At 42.3% G+C, this 21,664-nt stretch overlaps 1 protein-coding gene across 1 annotated transcript in view; it reads right to left on the bottom strand.

The window, feature by feature from the left end:
- TBXAS1 (thromboxane A synthase 1) overlaps positions 1 to 21,664 on the bottom strand; it is a 250,988-nt gene that overhangs the window by 5,137 nt on the left and 224,187 nt on the right. The window contains exon 11 of the mRNA XM_021536482.2: positions 1,749 to 1,837. Coding sequence (XP_021392157.2) covers positions 1,749 to 1,837 — 89 coding nt within the window. The remainder of the gene's footprint in view (positions 1 to 1,748; positions 1,838 to 21,664) is intronic.

The following is a 21,664-nucleotide window of genomic DNA, read 5'->3' as shown; positions in this document are numbered from 1 at the left end:
CTTGGGTGGTCACTGCAGATCCTAAATCAGTCCAGACCCAGGTGGGTGCCCTGCTGTCTCAGTCTGGGAACTATTCTCTGCCACCAGCTGCAAGTACAGGGGAGAGGCAATGTACAGGAGCTTCCTTTGCTGCTTCCCACACTCTGCTTAAAAATTGAACAAAGATTTCAGCTTCAGGGCTGTCAGTCTGGTATCATTACAGAAACACATTCTTTCCTTGCTGTCACCCATGTCCCTTTTTCATAGACAAACAAATAACAGAGGCTCCAAACATGGAACAAAACACTGGCATGCAAAAAAAAAAAAAAAACCAAACCAAAAAAAACCCAAAAAAAACCCCAAGAACCCAACCAAAACCAAAAAACCAAACCAAACCAAAACAAACAAAAAACAACAGCAACAGCAACAAAAAAAAGAAAAACCACAAAACCACTGACAAGCTATTGTTCTCATTTTTACATTAATTTGGTTATAAAGGAAACATGAGTTCTTGAGGAGAAAGTTGTCGGGATGGTAAGTTCATTTAAAAAAATGAAACCAACTCATTTTATAACAAACTTGGCTGCTACTGATTTTTCACTTAACTCAGCATTATCCTTGTCATAGGCAATTAACATTTTTCAGTGGCCTGGGCTGTCCTATCCATTCCATATCCATCAGAGTAAAAGCCAGATCAATAAACAGTGCTGACAACACCAAACAAAACTTCAGAAAAACTTTGTCCCATTCTTGTTCTGCCTCCCATCTGACAAACATGGATTGTTTCCCAGTGATACAGCCCAAACTCAAAGACCCCCATTGCTTTAACCAGCAAAACAGTTTCCACTTGTACCCCGAGTATTACACAGTAAAGCCTCTTCATCTCATCCAGGAGTAGATCTCTGATATTTACTCTCTGAACAATCCCACAGATGCCCATGAAAAAAATCTTCACTTCCAAACTTGGTGAACATATAGAAGAGAACATGATTTAAGCTTTTTTGTTTTTTGTTTTAAGGTGCTTGCAGTCATGGGTTAAATTTTTCAAAAGCTTTCACAGCAAGCTCAGCTTTGGCTTCTTTCCAGTCATCTGGATTTTTCCCTGAGCTTCATGAGAAACATTGCAACTGGCTGATCACTTAAAAATTGTATTTCTTAATATTTGTATTTATGCTGGTGATAACTTGGAGCTTTAACAATCAAACAGTTTTCTAATTTCTTTCTTCCTTGTTTTCAGTTCATTAATACAATAGAATAAGTCATGTGTGATTTGGGACAAAACTTTCAAATGTTAATGGATGTTACCATTAGTTTAGCTGTATTAGTACAAGGCAGTGCTAAGTGTAAATGGGCAAAAGTTAAACACACACGTAAAATACAGTTTTCAGAATGTGCAACCTTTCCACAGATCAGGGCTGTAATAACCAACAGGGCCCTAATGGGTTTTGGTGCATAACCCCAAAGCCTGAGGCACATGGAAGCAGCAGCCTCTGGTTTTCTAAGGCCAGACCTGCTCCAAAATGGCTCCATCCTCTAACCTTGGGGGATGTGAAGAATGGTGAGGAAGCAAGCTTGGCCAATTCACTGTAAAAATGTTCTTTAGAAATACCCAGCTTTCCTTCAACAGGCCGCATTATATCTTTCAAATGCACAAAGCAGTATTGATGTTGGCACAGAGACTGAGAGACCATTGGTCTTCCTACAGCAGATTTCCATTTTATAGAGCCAGGGAGCTATCCTGTGTAATCAGAAGAGGGAAAAAAAGATACCTGAATGCAGGTGGGTACATGCGCAATGTCTCTGCAATCACCATGTCCAGATAAGGAAGTTCTTGTACATTTTGGTGATCAGGGATCATCTGAAAGGGCAGGACAAAAGGAACAATTATGTTTTCTCACATGTAAGTACCAAACTCATCTCAGATTAGATTTTAAATCATCTATTTTTTGCTGGGCATCTTTCCTGTAGAAGAACTCAATGTCTCATCTAAAACAGTAAATGATAAAATTATACAAAAATGTGGGCAGTAATTAAATGTGTGTGTAACATTCCTTTCATCATCAAAATGCTTTGGTGCCCAGCCCAGCTGAAGATATAATAATAAATCAACTTGCTTAGGAAGTATTAAAAGCAGGTCATTACAAAGAGCATCAATAGGTGTAACAGAGCTATTGTTTTACATGTGTACTAAAATCTGCACAGGAGCCTTGTTACTTCCCAAGGGCAAGAGGCTCACTCTTTGCTCACAAGAAACAGCAAGGCCTTCAGTTACTCTTGCTGATGTTGGAACAACCCCTCTGCACTTTCCCAGCTATAGAAATAAAGCAGAGTGCTGGTGCTGTGATGCCTGTGGAGGGGTGGAGATGGCACTGGAAGATGCTGGAACCCCGATGAGGAGCAGCACCAGCACTTAACAGTGGTGAATTGCTCTGCCAAGAAGTGAGGTGCCGAAATATAGCTCAAATCCCACCTGGCAGGACTGCAATAGTGCCTGAGTGGAGAAGCCTGTTTCTTCCATCCCTAGCTTAATGCTGCTTAATTTTTCATGATGGTCAATGTCTGAGCCCACGTCTTCACAATCCTACAAAGCCATCCAGCCCTTGACAAGGAGTGGTGGGCACTAAAAGCCCAACAGGGTTGTAGCTCATAAGACTTTGCCCTCTGACTGGCAACAAACAGATGAGAGCCACTAAACAGCAGCACTGACAAGACAGACAAACAGGGAATTTCTTCCACAGTTACCTTCCTCGGAAAAAGGGCATCTTCCCTGTTTTATTCAGTGCTCTCAGCAGAGGGCAGCCAAAGTATATAGAATAGCTTAATCAGGAAAGTACAGTTTTGTTTTAAATTAGACCATCTCCTAAAGACTGACACAGAGTAAATTGGAGAAAAGCACAGACGTCAGACTAGACTAAACCTTTTATGAAGATTTGGGGCCCCTGCCGTTCACAAAGGGGACTGGATCCCATCCTTCCTTTATTTACTACAGCACTTTTCATGTATAATGCATATTTTATTGAATTTTCATGCAAAAACATATGGTACATACTGAAAATACTAAGCAGAGAACAACTCCAGATGGTACGCAGAAAAGGCATACAATAGAACAAGGATACCTTGCTGGATTAGGGTATCCCACTTATTCAGCACTAAGCCACTGTGCACCATTTCACATTAACAGATCTTTTCTAGGAAGGAAATAGATACATTCTATTATCCCCATTTTCTGGCTCAGGAAAGAAAAGCAGAAGCAGAGCAAGTAATTTGCACAGGCTGAGTAGAACCAGTGTGTGTGCTCCTCTCTCAGGGGAAAAGATGCAACTCAGCTTGTCAATAGATGAAGTATTTTGTCAGTATATGACAAATTTTATCAATACAGGAAATATGGACTGCACTTACAGCATTTCAGTGTGACTTTTATTTTTTGGTGGTGCTTGCTAACTCAAACCTTTGGCTTAGGTCAGTGGTTATCAGGGTTATCAGACAAAGGACTAGGAGCCTAAAAGCTACGTGAGAACCATGGCTGACAGCTGAGAGAAGCGGTGCTCCAATAATTCCAATAGCTGAAACCAAAGCCAGGAGGATGATTTTTATCACCCTTGTTTTACAGAAAGGGATCGGAGGGCTGCCTTTTTGTGGGGGAAATCAGTAGCAGAGGCTGGAAATGCAGTCTGAAATTTCTGGTCTTCACAGCACAACTCCCTTTCGCCATGCCCACAGAGGTGCTCCACACTTCAATGCAAATGCTTGCTGTGGTGTGCATTCTTTTTTTTTTTCTGCCAGTTTTACAATTATCATTCAGAACTTTCCCCTTGCCTTTTTATACTGCTCTCTTGCATTTCTTTGAAGCCTGAGTCAGCATCTGAGTCCTGTTCCTGCAATCCCTCCTGGTTTCATGGACATGCTGGCTGAGAGAAGAGTCCAGCCTCAGAGAAAATGAGTGGTGGAGCCAAGAGCACATTGAGATGTGTTTGATTCTCTGAACCATGCTCTTTCCACTGGGCTTTCCTGTTTCTCTCATAATCCCCCTACTTGCTTCTGGAGTCAATAATTAAGATAATTATATGGTAACCTGATATAATAAGTAGCCACTAAATCAAACCATACATCAACGAATAATATAACACTAAATTATTGGAGCTTTGATTTGCTCTTTCAAATAGCTTCTATACCTTCAGGGGATTAGCAGTTCAGAAAACAAAACAAAGGTGTAAAAGCAGCTGATTTTCCTTAGAAGAAAATTCCTTTTGCTTACATAAAGAAGGAGGGGTCAGTCAAATGGCAGCAGAGTGAACTCTGCTATCATGAGAATGACAGACACATCAGTCATTTCCTACATCTGATGCAATTTAATTATTGGCACTTCTATGCTTTTAGCTTCAAAGTAGCTGGACCTAATTTAGTAGTTGTTTGCAAGGTCTGACCTGCAGCTGCATAAAGTACACACAAGCCAAGCATCTCTATTTAGGAAGGACAGTTTATTGCTTTTTTTTTCCCTTTCAAAGAAAATATTTTTCATTTGTTTTTCCACTCCCTCTCTTAAAAATATGTCCTTAGCCAAGCACATTTCAAAGGAACATAAATATGCTTTTCTCCCTAAATGAACCTATTTATATCTATCAACTGCTGGCAGGTTTGCTGGGGTGAGGGTGGTGTTGTGCAAACATGCCACTTTAACCCCCTGAAAAAAAAAAATCTAAATTGCCTTGTACTCAAGATGAGGAGGTTTTTTTCACTAAGAAAGATTTCTGTCTTTAACAAGAAGAGATTGGGGGGGGGGGGGGGTGGGGGGAGGGGGGTGAGAGGGAGGATTGCATATAATAAAACATCCTGTATTTTAATTTTGCAGCCACTGCTTTGCACAGCAGTTTTTCTTATGCTTTCCACAGCCTTGTAGTGTCTTTTCCTGTTGATGTGGAAGTGAAATGGCCATGTAACATCTTGTGGCATTTCTCTGCATGCATGTTTCCCCAGTTTGGTTTCTGGAGGTGAGGTGGTACACCTTACCAATCCCAGACTATTCAATCACTTCTGGCATCTAGTTTGGCCACAGACTCTCCTTTATGATTGGCAGAAAATCACAAGCCTCCATTAGCTAGAAAAAGATGGGAAATTAATTCTTCCTCCCACAGAGTACCCTGAGGTGAAATACCAGCAGTGATTAAAAAATTGCCTATGTGCTACAAGGATGACGCTTGTTTTAATCCCCATATAAACTCCAAGAAAGATGACTACCTTCAGATCCACCTCTGCTTTTCAGGATTGGTTTTAGCATTTTCTAGGCAGGCAAGCCTATTTTTTACCACCGCCCTCAGTTAACTTTTAATTCCTCAATGAACAGCAAGGGAATCCAAGTGCTGACAGGAGCGGTCTGGCCAATCTCTGCTGCAGTTTGAGTTGTTACTGTTCCCAGTTGCTGGCTCTTCTTTGCTGGCTGTGGCTGGTGTCACCACAGCCAAGTCAGCAGAAGGGAACATATGCCTGCATCTCAGTTGCTTCCATACAACGTCCAGCATGAACCCATCTTCAGTGACAGCTCAAGAAGAGACACTAACTTTTCCCCAAAGCAGCTGATGATCATCCTCCTCTCCTGCCTCTGTTTTGGGAATGGTAATTCAAAGTACACGTCAGTGAATAAGAGATTTCCACTTATCCTATTGGCCATGTTCTTGGCACCCAGTAATGAAAAAAAAAATCAGAGAAAATTTTGTGCAGCTGACAGTGTGATGTGCACCTGAAATCAATTTAAAAGCAGAAAGCCTGCCGAGACCACATTCCTCACAAGGAGCACTGCTGAGTCATGGCCTGATACTGAATCAGCTGAGGTTTCTGAGAAATTGCAATCCAAATCCAAATGTCTCACGGGCAGGTGTGGCTGTGACAAAGTCCAGGTCAGAGAGATGACGTGCAGATTAAGCACAGATTCAGATCCATGAGTTATCTGTGTATGCATAGCTACACAGCCCACATGGGCTCTCCCCGAAAATGCAGACTTTGGATAGTGATAGGATAGGAGTAAAAAAAAAGCCATCATCACGCATTAATCTCACCCAACTCCCTTTCAAATTGTCAAAAGGGCTACTCAGACCACACACAGCCATTGACAAACAGGTCAATAATGTTTCTTGATCCAAGGGGTACAAAGCTGCCAATAGATCAAAGAATCTGCCTGTGGTTTTGACCTCTCCTTGGTCACCTCTAGGAGCTGCTCATACTCTAACAGAAATAGAGCCTGTGTGCCTTACTCGGCCTCAGAGAGGGGGAAGAAATGCAAGAACGTGCAGTACAAGAAAGTTAAATTAGGGCTGCCCCATGACACCTTTGTCAACAACCTTATCAGGAAAGGAAAGGCTAGAGACTGGACTGCACTCAAAATGCAGATCAATGATAAAAAGGGGTGGGGTGATTTAACAGATATCTGTCTTTAACTTGCTTTAAGAAAGCTTGTCTCATGTTTGACCACTTTCCTGACAATGTGCTGGAGCCCCTGTAAAGCACCAAACTAAAGCCTCCTCAGGCAGCAGGACAGGGCCAAGTTGATGATGTAAAATTTCTTAGCTTCATCCCCAGAACCTGGACCAAACACTTAAAAAATGCTTATGGCATTCCTCATGCAATACTTACTGCAAATTCCTCCTCCCTGTTGTCTGCACCTGCCAGGTGAGATGTGTCTCTGAGCCAAAGCACCAGGCACAACCAGCCCATGCTGCTTAGGAAACAGGACCCCAAAGCTCCAGAGTCCCACTCACTCTGAGAGGCAGATCATGGCCTTAAGATGGAGAAAAGCCTGCCTAAAATCACCAAGTGTCTGTTGTCCACTTCCAGTGACAGAGGCCTACAGAACCTTCTAGCGAAATATTAAGTTCTTGACTACAGAATTTAGGACAAGGTTCAGGGATAAAAAATAGGACAACAAGCCTGATTTCCAGACTGCCTGACTCTTTCCAGACAAAGAGACTTTCTGAGCTGCCCAGCATCTCGCAAATCCTTAGAGCACACCATGGCAGCACTAGAGCCTCTGCCATCCACATTGTGCCTTCTCACATGCTCTCAGAAATCAACAGTAAAGCTCTCAGCTCCATCCCCTCTTGCATCTTTCCCCAGAAGCAAGAAAAAGCTATCCAAAACATGTACTCCCAAGATTTCCATTTATTTCTTTGTTCCATGTGGGTTATCTGCCACCTCTTTCATCTGCTTGGGTTGTTATTCAAATGGAATTTTGTCAGGCTCTGACCCCCACCCTTGGTTGGCTACTCGCCAGGTTTGACAAAGTTACTTTGCTCACTGAGGCACATCTCAAGATGTGACAACACTCAGTGCTTCAGACACCTCAAAACAAAATCCTCCCAGCTCCTCCTAAAGACTGTGAGTGCCAGATAAATTTAGTCTTACGGGATTTTGTTCAAACCACCTTCCAGTCACCCTCACCTCTAAAACTCCAGCTTTCTCTGGTTCACTGCCATGCAAGCCAACTGACCATTCACAGAGGAAGCTGCTGATTTGCAAGTTGAGTTCAGAGCTGGTGGGAAAGGCTGGCACACCAGTTTTGCACTGATAACCACATTACACACAGACCTTGCAGCCAAATTCTCTCCATCACTTTGGTGCAAATCCACGCAACTCCCTGGGGCTGTATCAGTGTAAGAGAGAGGAAAATGTGGTTCTAAGGATGCACCAAATAGTGCTGGGGAAAGAGCCAGAAGGTATAAGGTTACACTAATGTCAATTCACTTTAATGTTACTTTGCTTTTTGAATCAAAAAATTCAGCTCCTGACAGAAGACAGACCTGCACTACCTTCAGTAGCTTTCACGGTGCTAAAACAAGGTCTTTGTAGCATCACTGCTCACAAGGAGACTTCTGCAAGATAAAAATACTTCCTGAAACTGAACAGTGTCCCAAAGCCAAACAGATAAACATAAAAGCTGAAACCAAAACAGTCAGAAATTCTCTCCCACCTACATTACTACTGACACATGGTGATCAGCAAGAACAGAACGTGTGCCATCAGGTAGAAGATCCAGAAAAAGGAAAGTCAGGAAAAAAGAAGAAAATCTCTAAGGAAATATTTTCTGACGTAATCTATGAATGAAAGGAAAGGAGAAAACAATCTGTTTCTATTTAAATTTTGTTAATTTGTTAACTTCCTCTAGTCCCAGACTGCCAAGTGTGTGTCCTCGAATGAAAATTTATTAAATACCTCTAAGTGAGACTGGGTGCTTGGAGTGCTGTCACAAAGGAAGGTGCAGTTCCCCAGTGTGATGACACTGCCAAGCCAGACAGTGTTTCACACTCTCACTATGCTAATTTTTATTATTTTACTTAGGCAATGTGGGGAAGAGTACCACCCTTCTAGAAGTGTCTCCCTACCTCTATGCAATGCATGTCTTGCTCCAGCTATTTTTGATGTGGCATAATCCCTGCCCATGCATTGCAGCAGGCTAAGATCATCAGAGGCACAGAGACTGCCTCTTTCTTGCCTCCTTAAAAAACACTCGGCCCCCAGGAAATCCGCCCCGGGTTCCCTCCACAGCCCACTGAGGCTCAAAAGTCTCTCTTTCTATACTTGTCTAACACAATCAAAATTTCTACTTGGGTGGCAGAAATGCTGAATGGTGAAGGATCCCAGTGGGAGGGAAGCAAGGAGGAAATTAAACAGGAGAAAGGACTGCCAGAGGCCCAAAAGGCTGAGAAAGAGAATTATAAAACTGGGGTAGGTCTGTCCGAAGGGCATGTCACCAGTCCAAAGCACATTAACCACTGAAATTCGTGCAAGACTTAATCCTTCCTGCTACAGAAGTGTCCCTTGATGGTTGCTGCAGATCTACAGGAATAAAGAGGAGGGATTTTTTTTCCCCCTCTCAGTAGACATTCATGGTATCACATAAGAGCCAGATAATTTAATTTAATCATTCCTGCTCCAGCTGGTATTTTCTATATGGAGGTGACAGTGCTTTAAATTAGGGCCTTGAATATGAAAGGCCTGTGTGTTTAGTTTAATCAAATGTTTATTTCCTCATGTTATGTTTATATTAAAAGACATCAGCATGAATTTTCATGCTGCAAATAGAGGCCATCTTATGGTCTACACACTGAGGTTGTTTTTGGTTGTTCTTCATCCCTATGGCAGCCTTATGGACTGAACCATGACTCGGCCCCAGGATGCAGTTTGGGGAAATATGCTCTGGAGAGCACAGTCCAGCCTATGAGGAAATCAGAGCTTTACACAAAATAAATTATTTCTGTAATTTGCCCTTCTTGAGCCAGTGGCTGCTTAAGTCACTGGCTTCAGCAATTGCTGGATGAGACCTTTTCTGAATTAGTAATCAGGAAAACATTTGTAGCAGAGAAACAGCAAGATTCTCTCATCACTCAGTGTAATTATCATTTGTCCCGACAAGGCCAGGTCAGTTTTAATACCATACAACATTTATGCAGTGCTTGATGCCTTGGAAACATCTAACGTACATTAAGTGCAGTACAATAACAAGACTTTGCTTTTCCATAGTTGTTTTTCCCCTGAGGCTTGCGAAGCGTTTAGCAAACATTAATTAGTTGGTCATCTTCCAAACGTGTGTGTGAGGTGTTCCTGGTAAATAATCCCTCCCCTACACACAAGGGGCCAGCAGAGGTGCTGAAAACTGAGACCATCAATTTACAGCCTTAAGAGTTGAGCACCCACCAGCTCAAGTCTTCATAACTAGCCTGATTTTTATTTTTCAGCTGCAGTGTGACTCCTGTTCATAAATTAGCAAATACTGCTCTGAATGCATAGGCTTAAAGTGACCGAAAAAGAAAGAAATCCATTGCACAGCATAAACAAAAAGGAGCCTTGTTTGCTTCAGCTGCCAAAATCATAATTCAAGGTTCAGCCTGTCCTTGAGAAACTGATGGTACTAAAAGCACAGAATGTAAAGAAGTGCTTCTGGTGCCAAAGCTCCAATGCCTTGCCGTAGACTTCTGCACCTCCTATCCTAATGCAGGTAAAATTTACTGGTAAAGGCCACTTCCAGTCCTAGCTCCAAATTTTAGCATGCAGCCTTTCTACAAGGCAAAAAGGCAAAGTTTGTTCCCATTGAAACATCTCACAGTTTAACTGAAAATACGAAAAATGCACAAAGAAAGGGGAAAAACGTATTTTCTAACCAAAGCTATTCAGTGCCATTTCCTCTTTTGCCCTCTCTGAAAAGCACTGTCTGCTTTGGGTACAACAAAGCAATTTACAACTGGGACGTGAAAAAATTTGATAGCACTTGAAATGACTTTTCTGTTTTCTTCCTCCAGTTCATGAAGAAGAGCTCTGAAGAAAACAACATGACTTGTCAGCCCAAAATGCACTACCCGAAGCTCAGTGGGGAGATGGCTGTGAGCAGGGGGATCTGCTACTGTGACACTAACATACAACAAACTTCTCTAGATGTTCAGATAAAGCTGTCTACAAAGAATCCTGGCAGATGCCTATTCAAGGATCTCTCTCCTTTTATTCCCTGACTCTCCATCTGGGAACACAAAAATTTCCCTAAGCCTGTTCACGCTTAGATTTAGCGAAGCTATCGTGGTGTCTTGTTCTGGTGCTGTTTTGTGTCTTTGCTCTCCTCTACCCTTTGTGGATCAGCATGGCATGACTGTCCATCTGTTTATGATTTACTTCTCACAATGACTTGGTCCTGATTACACTGATAAGCACAGTAGGTTATTTGAGGGCCAACTGGACCTCTGTAATGACACTCAAACTGTACCCAAGTTGCAGGAATGTTTCCAATCAAAAAAAGGCCAGTGGAAAAACTCCACTGGATCCTCCCCAAGGAGAGCCTTCCTGTCTTTAAGCCCAGGAAATAAATGCAAAAGTTAATTTTTTATCTGGAATTCTTTTGCAGTTATCAGTGTCCAAGTTATCCACAAAAACTGAAGAGAAGACAAGAAAAGAAACCAAGGCCTGAGCCTTTCTGACATTTGAAGATGCATATTTGAAAAGAGATTATAAAAAACAGTAAGCAGCTCAGGGGCTACCTGTTTCATGGTCTCCTTTAGCTCAGATGTGAATCCCTGAGTTAGAGGACCTGTCCCCACATCAGCAGGAGCTGAGGACAGAGCCCGGAAAGTGCAGCTTCCAAAAACAGCTTTTTGAGGGGCACCATGTGCTGCCAGGGGTAATTCAACCCTTCCTCGTGCACTGACTCACTGGCCCCTGTGAGCACATGGAAATGAGGGGGGACAAAAGCACAACTCAAAGAGCTGCAGGATGAAGTCACAGGATCAGCAGTGAGAAAATACAGAATGCATTTGTAGTCTGAACAAGATCATTTCCAGCATGTTTTAGGATGATATAAGGCTTTACAGGGAAGGCAAATGGAAAGTATTGCTCACGATTTCTTCTGCTTTATGAGTAAGCTGCTTTGGCCTTTATTTATTTATTACCTCACAGTTCCACAATGGTCCTGGTGTAAAGACCAATTTGCTGCTCTTTCTCCCTTGCTTCTCAAAGATACTTTTGCATCTTAAACCTGACCCTTTCCTGTTTCAGTGCCTGGCCACATCACTCATTTACCTCTGCATTTCCAAGAATACCCTTATTTTTAAAATTTGCAACACCTCACATCTGTGGTGTCATTTCATTTACGACCATGTTACTTTAATGCCCAGTATCTTATCCTTTATTCTTATTTTTCAAAGCTCAAAAGCATCAAGTCTCAAAAGTTCTAGGGTACAGGGGAACCTGGCCAAGACAGTGACACCCAGCTGCGTTCGAGCCAGCCCTGACAGGGAGGCCACTTGATCTGGACACCACTGAGTCACAAAGGTGGCACCCACAAACTGACACATTTGATAGAATCATTCAACACGAAAGAGTGCTTTTAAGCCAGGCAAGTGCATAAAACATACTGTTCTGCAGGGGGTTCACTACCAATTTTACCCATACAAAATACCTCATAAAGGATGGTGCACTCTGCCTTTTTATCATGAATTGAGGCACAAAGAACTGTAGATATCTATAGATGAGCTAATTTGTGGGGAGGGATTTTCTGAGTACCAAGACAAAACACAGCTGTAGGCTTTTTCTGTAAAGGGCCTGTCACACACACGAGAGCAGCTAGCATGTTGCCAATCCCGATCGCTCAAACATTATGAGCAAGGCCCCAGCATACTTTGAAATTTGCTGGAAAACACAGGAGATTTATGACAAAAAACAGTATTTTGAACTTCATATGTCTTCTGGCTTCTGAACTGGGATTCATGTTTTCAGTCTTACCTCTTCAACTAGAAACCTTTTTTTTTTTCCTTTTTCTTTACTGGTTGTCTCTTGTTTTAATAATGAAATATGAGATTCTGGTTATACACCTGACTTCAGTGTTGAGTGATTTGAGAGAATACAAAACCAATAACAGAGACCCGATGACAGGATGCTGGTAATATTCCATTTACTGAGCACTATGAGCCATCCCTGCCTGCCCTTTGGCCATCTGCTGCTAGTACTCAGCTAGAATCATGCAGACTTTTTTAAAAAGGAAGAAAAAAACCAGGAACTTCATGTGAATAAACATCAGACAAGCATGAGCTGCCCCTCAGAATATCCACAGTACAGTAGCACACATTTTGGGGGTGTGTGAGGGGTGTTACTATAAGAGGGGCCTCAAGGATTAATCATCCAACTCCCTTTTGAAGATGCCAAACTTGGTACCTTGGCAAAGCTTGACACAGAATGAGATTGAAACATGCAGACAAAGTAATTGGGTGGGGGGGCGGGGGGGAACTGTGCTGAGTTTATATATAGCATTTTGTTTCTGCTGAGTACTAGGGAGGGAGGTGGGGAAGGGAGGAAGTGAGGGGGAGAGAGGGAAAAGAAAGATAAATTTTGGTTGTTGCTGTCAGATGAAGATCCACTTATCTATGGCAGAAGCCTAGACAGCTGCATGACTCTAAATGAAGAAATTTAATTAAACAGTAAAAAAAAATTAAATTAGAAGAAAAAAAAAAAAGAAAAAACCCAGGACTTCTTCCTTTTCACACCTACCTTGATGTATAAATAGAGACTATGTGACGGATGAAGGGTGCTTATTATTTTTGACTTTTCTGTGCATAAAGAAATCTACAATACTCTGTAGTGAGCCAGCAGGATAATCAAAAAGCCAATGGCATGTTGCTATTCCAACTTTGCTGCTCTGGTTTAGACCATACCTTGCAACATTTTGGCAGCCCAAGTCATAATCCCAGTTATATAATACCTATTTCACACAAAAACAAAAAAAAACCAAACAACCACCAAAAAATCCTGGGAGAAAGTTGGCTCAAATATGAAAGAAAAGATTTTGGAAAGCAGATTACTTGGGATCATATTCTGCCAGAGCTACACCTCTCATAAGAAACATGCTGATAAACACTGTGAATGGATGTGATCCCCTTTTGCACCCCTGGCGTACTTTGACCTGTCTTCTGCCAGCACAACTCAGAGCAGCCTCATAGCTTTTCCTGCCTCAGCTCCCAAGGTATTTGCAACATGGCTCGGAAGAACCAGAGCATCTTGCACTTCTGTCCATACCCACTGTTTTTGCTAATACATTGGCTTCCTACTTCACATTATGGCACAGTAAGAGAGATTGGTCTTAGTACTTTTGCCCTCTCTTCACATGCATGGACACATGTGCATGTGCACTTTCTGTAACACATCCACCTATTTGAAGCAGTATAAAAATGACTAAAATATATATCTATATTCTTCAAGTCTCAGAAGACTCAAAGTGTCACTGCTGTAAAGTCAGAAAATTCATTCCAAGTCCTATTTATCTAGGTCAGGATGTAGGAAGACTTTTTTTGTGTTCTGCATATGCACGCCACCACTTTTGCTCCTTGGTACTACACAGGCTGGGAGCTGAAGAGCCAGGGAAGGTGACAGCCTGCTCCCTGCTTCCAGTGGACTTGATAGAAAATTCCTTTTTGTGCTCTTTGGAGTCTTGTCTCATTTTTGCCACTAGAGATGCTTTGGCCAGTATATTACAAACACCATGCTGACAGTGCCTATATGTAGCTCTGCCTCAATGCTACATCGCCACAGGCTCTTCTTTAAAGCAGAAGAGAAGAGCACCCCACAAAGCAAGGAACAAGTTAACAAAAGGCTTCATTTATCTCCAGCTGATACCAACACGACAGTGGGAAATATGGGGTCAGATTCCAGGCACATTATTGCAAGGGCAGGAGGAGTGTGGGGAGTAGCCCTTGTGTGGCAAAACCACAGGGCCTGCTAGCAGAAGGTCAAGTACTGACGCAGCTTTCCAAGCAAATTTGGGGAAGTCTTTTCCTCTCCTCCACCACTCTTCATAAATAAGACTGATAAAGCCTAATCATGTGGATACTGCTGGCATGCTCAGAGGACAGCAGCATATGATGATCATGTTTAAAGCCTGATCATGATTTGGTACTAACAACAATCCCCTGCCTTAAAAAAAAATGTCATGAGTAAGGTAAGCCCCAGAAGGTAATACTGATATTATACAAGATAAAGGTAAATTCTGAAAGGAAAACAAAATCGTGGACAGACTACTAGAACAGAAATTTTACACATTCCTTCTGTGTAAATAAAGAAATGAACTTAACCCACCATTAAAGCTTTGTTTTACAATGTGCAGTTGCTGGGGGAAAATGGTTGTAATATGTGTTTTACACTTACCGACACACCAGCAACAAACCAGCAAAGGAACACACTCTTTGCCTACCTTTGCATGGAAAAAATAGCTGCAATTTAAACTTTAAGGGATCTGAATTCAAGATTTATCTAGCTATGATGTCCTTGGGGTCCAAACAGAGGCTAGGATCCATGGGAATTCTCCCTGCACCTCTGCCCTCTCAAATGATGAATTGGGAACCATACAGGGAAACTACTGCTGTTATTAGACTTGTGGAAGAGAAACTGCACCAAAACTGCTCCCAGAGCAGACACCAGGATGGGTTCCTGCAGCCAGTGTCAGGATGTAGAAGGCAGGCTTGTGCTGCTCTCATGTCCCCTGCTCCCCAGTACCCAGAGGGTCAGCTCTTGGGACAAGGCAGTGCCACTCCCCCATGTGTGGAGTCAGCCCAAAATGCTCTGTCCTGGATGGTGGTTTCCTATTTTAATATTTTTTCCATTTTGCATTTCTTACTTCAGTAAGGGGAGTTATTAATCATGTGTCCCAGGAGTGGTGGGGCTTCCATTTAACCCAGCATTACCACTGTGAGGGATGGAAACAGTGTTTTGCTTGGGGTTGGAGCACTCCCTGCTCTCTCAAGCTGAAAGATGGCTGGTGTTCAGAGTGCTGTGCACAACCAGGCTCCACACAGGATGCAACACGCTCAGCTTGGTGGGAAATGAAAAGGACATAGACTCTTTTGTCAGCTTGACTTGGTCTTAATAATGTTTAAATATCTGAAGGTCACCAAATTAGAGTTCAGAAACTTGGCACAAAAGCCTTTCTCTAAGATTATCTAGGTTTGCTGAAGTAAGACAACAAAAGAGAATAAACCAAACTGAGCAAAACCAACAGCTGCTGCTGCTGAAATGTTATTCTTCTCATTAAGCCTATATGCTGAGCCTATAGAGGAGGCAGCACTTCCTGTCTCTCTTGCTGACAGTTCAGTATTAGGGCACAAAGGCGGGTCACTGTCCTTGGTGATACGGTAAACAAAGATAAGAGCTGAAAGCAACAGAATATTTTTTTAACCCTGATAATTCACTCAGTATGAATTCCATTGTGGAGAGATTTATTGTTTACTTAGAACTCCTCAAAAGAGCTCCTTGAGAATGTGCCGGACACAAAACACACATTTCAGCTGAAAGCACTGGCTAGGCCTGCTCAGGGCATCTGCTGCTTGTCCCTGGATTCACGTGTGTGAAACATTAGTGAACCTAATGCAGCCCCAAACCTTTGCCCAGATCTGCTTGCTTCCCTGGGCTGGGAACTCAGACAGATGTCTTCAATGGGCAGTCATGCTCATGAAAATGCTTTGTCAAGATGCCAACAAAAAAAACCACATTGCTTTCCTTCTCCACTTGCAAAATGTCTGCAGCACAGCAGCACAAGAGTAAAAATCATTGGTATATTTTTCTGACACTCTTAGGAAGGATCAGTCCTCCCTCTGCCTGGCCCAAGTAAAAGTCCCCATTGCCTTCCCCTCCCAGCTCATATCCCCAAATGCAGGCACAGCACACCACTACAAGGGGAGGCAGGAACAAACATCATCTCTGCCAGCAAGCAGAGACTGCCTTATCTTCTCTGTGTAATGGCTCAACAGCTTAAAGCAAAGAAAGAGTTTAAACATTTGCTGATTAGGAGAGTAGAGCATCAGATGAGAATTTGGGAGATGTGAGTGCTGCCACAGATTAGGCCATTTAATCCTTCCATGGCTCCCCTTCCCACTTGGGAAGCAGAAATAAAACCTCTCCTGCTACTTGCCTGGGACCTCTGAAAACTACATTGGGTAGTCATATCCCAGGAAGACCAGGCATAATTGCAAACCCAACCAGATTAGATTTAGGAAAATTGCCCTCCAGAAGAGTATAGTCAGGACTGGAAGAGCAACCAGGGGTTTCTCATGTTGGTGCTATACATTTGACCTTCCCTACCTTTTCATAGGATCTCTGGGTTTCAACAGAAGCAACAATTATCTTTTCAAGGAGGACACAAGAATTGTTGAAATGCTATTTTTCAACGTGTTTACAGAGGACATCCTAGCATTGCTAGAGATGGATTACCTATAGCCTTGGGCTGAGCTATAAAGTGGATTGTGAGTTCAAAATGTTTCTTTTCCCTTTTCTGAAAGAGCTGTAAGCTTAGCTGTTGCTAAACTTTCCAACAGCGTTCTTGGGCTTAGCTTTTGTAAGCTGATCTCACCTCCAAAGCCTACATTAGGTCTTGTCCATTCTGACTAGCCCCTCTATATTTCTCTGAGCAATTAAGAACTCTTTTTGGCTCTCACAGCACCACAACACCCACACGAGGTACATGTTCATATTCCTCTCGTGTGTTTTCAGATCACCATTACTCTTGCTCAGTGGTACCAGTTGCTCTATTTCTTCCAGCAGGCATGTACTTGCTCTTTTTCAGCTGTTCTCAGAACCTCTTTTTAGCAGCTTTCTTGCCAGATAATCTGGCAACTCAAAGTACAGAAGCGAGTTCTGTTATCTGTTCCAAGAGAAGTTTTTCCAGGAGCACTCAAAGATGCCAAAATCATGGACGAGTTGTTTACAAAGGTTAGTGCACACTGCACCAGCATGCCAACCAGCTTCTGATACTCAGGTCAGCCAGGGTTTATCAATGTAAGTAGTGGTTCTTGTGGGTTGTAGGAAAGTCATTTCAGCGAGCCCAGACAGCCCACAAACAGAAGCTCAGTGGCTGTGGAGTCCTGAAGAAAAGAGCAGCACAATTAAGCCGTTCCAATGTATTGTTGTGGTCTCATGGAAAGGAGAGATATGCCAATCTATGGTCATCACACCCAAAACATACTGGGGATCTTATCTGCTGTCTCCTACTCCTCATTCCACGTGCTCAAGATGAGACAGGGGCCCTGCACCTATGCACCTCTACCCTGTGCTGTCTGTACAGCATGCAGTGTGTTTGTATTGATATGCCATCTGATATCTGTTAGAGCAATATGGACTGATTGGTACATCGGGGCTGGGGCTACACCTCACTTTCAGAGTTGGAGGCAAATTCAGGCACAGTCGCCTAAAAACCACTGGAAATTAGGAAAACTCCATGTCAGTACAAGCACAATTCTACTGACCCTATTGTAAATGTAGGTGAACCTGGTGGGAAGAAACGATGGTGTTTGATTCTAGTTCAGAAGGCTGAATGATTTTTTTTATTATAACTCTACTACAATACATTAATATACTATTTAAAGGAGATGCTAAAACTACAAACTTATTTTTTCTAACTACCATAGCTAACTCACAACTTCTTTCTGTCAGGAGTCTAGACACAGGTGGATTAGATTGGCCATCAGGCTCAATCCTCACCATAATCTAATCAAGTAATCACCCTAGGTAAACAATTATTCAAACACATTCTACATGGGAAAACGAGTAGAAATAGAAATTGTATTCTCTTCCTTTCTTTTCTGTTCTTTTATGAAAAATTCTGAAAGAAAGAAAAATGTGCCTGCAACAGAATCCTTTCCCTGGACCCACTTATCCCCAAAAAGGGTGAGGAGAATAAACAATATTACCAGGACACTTTTGCCAGGGAACTGTATCTATGCTATGGCACATCTCAATGCAGATATACAATAACTAAAGCTGGTTATGAATGCTGGTGGAAGAACCACACTGTACATCTGTCCTTTGTAAATGTGAGGGCGCTGAAAGCAGCAAACAACTTTACATCCAGATAGGAATATGGCACAAATAGCCCTCACTATTACTGATGGGTATTGCTCCACCAGCGTCTGCCTGTTCTCATGGATCAGCATTGGAACATGTGACCATACCTTGTCTGCCATTCCTCAAAAAGAGCTTGTTTCTTTTTAAAGCAGAAACAAAACTACAAACTTCAGGGCAGTATCTGAAAAAAAAGCATGGTAAATGGATTGATCTAATTTCTTCAACTTAGGTAAATTGTAAGTCTATCTCTGCATAGGAGAGAAAATAAATCAGTCCCCTTTCAAATAGTGGCAACAGAAGAAGCCACAGAGCACATTTCCTGATGGAACACTTGACTAATTTGACTAACAGACTGTTTTAGAATTTGTGTATCAGACAAGAAACAAAATAAAAATATAATTTAAAGGCATCAAACTAAAGATGCTTGTACTGAAGAAGTTATGTTGATAGAAACAGTTATATATTTGTATACTTCCACATATGCTAAAAAGTTGCACAACCAACTGCATTGGTTTCTATGTTAATACAGCTATCAGCTCTAGCTATATGATGTGTATAGATAAGTATAGCTATATACACATGTGTACACCCACCCACATCCTGTTCTCCCTTCAACACCATACACAGAAATGCACTGTTCTTTTCTGTAAGAACAGCCATTTCTGGAATATGGAAAGGGCAATTTATATACAGTATTTTCCAACAAAGCTCTAATTTAAAAACAAGACCAAAAAGAGCATAGATTATAATAAAGCACACATCCCCACAGTATTGACTAAAGCACTCTATCACAAGGCAATTCAGAAATAAGCATCAGAGTCCCGCACCACGACGTACACTAACACAAACACATATGCGTGCACACATGCATACACAAAGGCAAGACTAACAGTTATTTGTATTTCCTTCTTTGAGAGACAGGAAACCTCCCTTTGCATCTGCTTTTTTCTCACTAAGAAGAATAATTTTAATTACAGACACTTGGCAGGGAGCCAAGCTTGATTTTTTTTAAATGACATCTGTCTAAGCATTTTTAAACTTCCTGCTCAATGTAACTTCCTTCATTTTATAGACCAACACCCAGTTACAGCAAAAAAGAGAAGGGAGTAGCAAATGATTTATTCATTTCTCATGTTAACTCTTATCAGGTATATCAAGCAGTTCATTGTTCTGAGAACTGATGGTACAGAAAGCAGATTTACAGGGGGAATTTAGGACTCAAGCAGTCTGGGAAAGAAAAAAAAAAAAAATAAAAATCATGCATGGAAAAAACGAATACAGTTGTAACTTAACCCTAAAACAATTCAACGGTTCCTGTTTTACAGACTTATTTTCCTCAGTATGGCTAGGCTTTTTTTTCAGGGGAAAAAAAAGGAGGGTTGAGAATGGGTAAGAGTTAGGGCAACATTAAATACTCAAAATATGAGGCATGAGGCTATGTTTGCCAGCTAGGTCAGCTTGGCACCAGGCAAATTTCTGCTGCATCAGTGAAGCTCATCTGGGCTTGGGCAGTACCACAGAGGTAGAGTCTGGACTCAAAATCCGCATCCCAAGCTGACACAGCCTCCTGCTTCAGTCAGGTTGCTGGGACAGGAACAAGGAATCCTGAGCATCTCTAACAAAACTGACTGCAGAAAAAGCAAACATTTCATTTTCAGATGCTGAGCATTAAGTCTGCCTTCCCTCCTTTTCCTTTCATTCTGTCATTACTCATGGCTCACAAGGCTGTATTGCATGGCTTGCCATTTTCCTCCTGCATACGGAGCATGGGGAGCTGAGAGGTGAAAAAAAGAGGGCAAAAACACTGCCAGAGAAGTAAACCTGAATAATGCAGGAGCAGGGAAAGGAGAGAATGCAACAGCAGAAAGCAGGAGAGATGAATTCAAAGTGAGTGCTGTGGAACAGAGGGAAGGAAGCAAGGACAGAAGCAAAGGTGGATGAGGTGGCAGGGAAGCCATCCTGCCAGTAATCACAGCTTTTCAGGTATCTCAGCCTTCCCCTGAGATTTAGCAGGGAACCACAGCTCCTGGACTAGGAGAAAGCTGGGTCCAGGCTGCACTGGAGGAGAGAGCAGGAGAGCTGGTGAGGAACATGGAGGTCCTTCTGGCCACTCATTGCCTGCCGTGTTGGAGCTCAAGCCACAGGCAGATAGCCATAGCTGGCTAACAGAAGTCCCAGAGGGATGGGATTTATAAGGCACATCAGAAATGCAGCTGGTGTCAGCTGTAAGAGTATCTGTCTGGTGTTGGCCCCACTGCTGGGACACAGGTGAGCCTAATGAATTGTTAATGCCTTGACACCAAAACTGCATTTCCATTCTTTGCTCCAGAAAACCTAGATTTTATTCTTTTGACTTACATATTTTCTCGAGCAAGGTAAATCATCTTTCAGGAAACGCGAACAACATAAAACAAATGGCCTGGGAAAATTAAGTCTCCCTCCTGCACTTTTTGCTCTGTGGAGATGTAACCTACAGCCACCCTGAAAACACTGCAAAAGTTTCCATGTGATTTTTAATTTCCTGATCCTAGCTGGAACCAGAATTGTGAATGCTGCAAGCCTCTGGAGAAAAATTCGGTATTGTCAGATTCTGCCCTAATTTTCCAAGATCCAGGGGTTTCAAAGAATATCTCAGCTCTTTAAGTGTTTGGAGACCTCAGTCTCACAAGTGGCTGACTGCCTTCTGACTTGAGTCAACACAGCTGGAAAATGGAGCAAAAAAAACCCAATCCTGAAACCTCACTGAAAACCAGATGTTGCCATTGAGCAGAGCTACTGTGTTAATAAAACACTAGCACCCCTGCGCTCCCTGAAACAAAATTAATAGCCCTAATAGATTTCCCAAACTGTGCTTTGTGCCAGAAGGAAAGCGGGAGAAAATTTTTTTATGGCTTGAAGGAACTGTGGAGAGGTATGGTTTGGCGCTGGCACCGGGCTTACAGTGCAGTGGGAAAGGTCTCTGTTTATAGGGAGGACAGGCTGTGTTTGCCATTTGGCAGGAAGTGATCAGGACCAGTGATTGCAACATTATTGCTGGATATGAATGATGTGGCACAATACAGGGCTTGGTACAGCACACAAATGTTGCTGACGTGTGTCCATGGTTGTATGCCACACAGTTTAAGCAGGGTCAGGAGTTTATGTGTACCCTTGGGGCATACATTATTCTCCAAGTGGTACTCATATTGTAGCTGTAAAAAAAACAAAGCATCTCCATGCTGTGGGTAGTAAAACAAAGTTTTCTGAGCAGTTGCGCTTAAAAAATAGTGGAGTTGGTTCCATCAAAGTTATTTTTCTATCAACTATGAATGTCCCACAGGATGTAGATGCATGATGT

This window comes from Lonchura striata, chromosome 5 (genome assembly GCF_046129695.1).
Source record: "Lonchura striata isolate bLonStr1 chromosome 5, bLonStr1.mat, whole genome shotgun sequence".
NCBI lineage: Eukaryota > Metazoa > Chordata > Aves > Passeriformes > Estrildidae > Lonchura > Lonchura striata.
The sequence above is the reverse complement of the archived record's forward strand: the minus strand, read 5'-3'. Positions and strand labels throughout refer to the sequence as shown.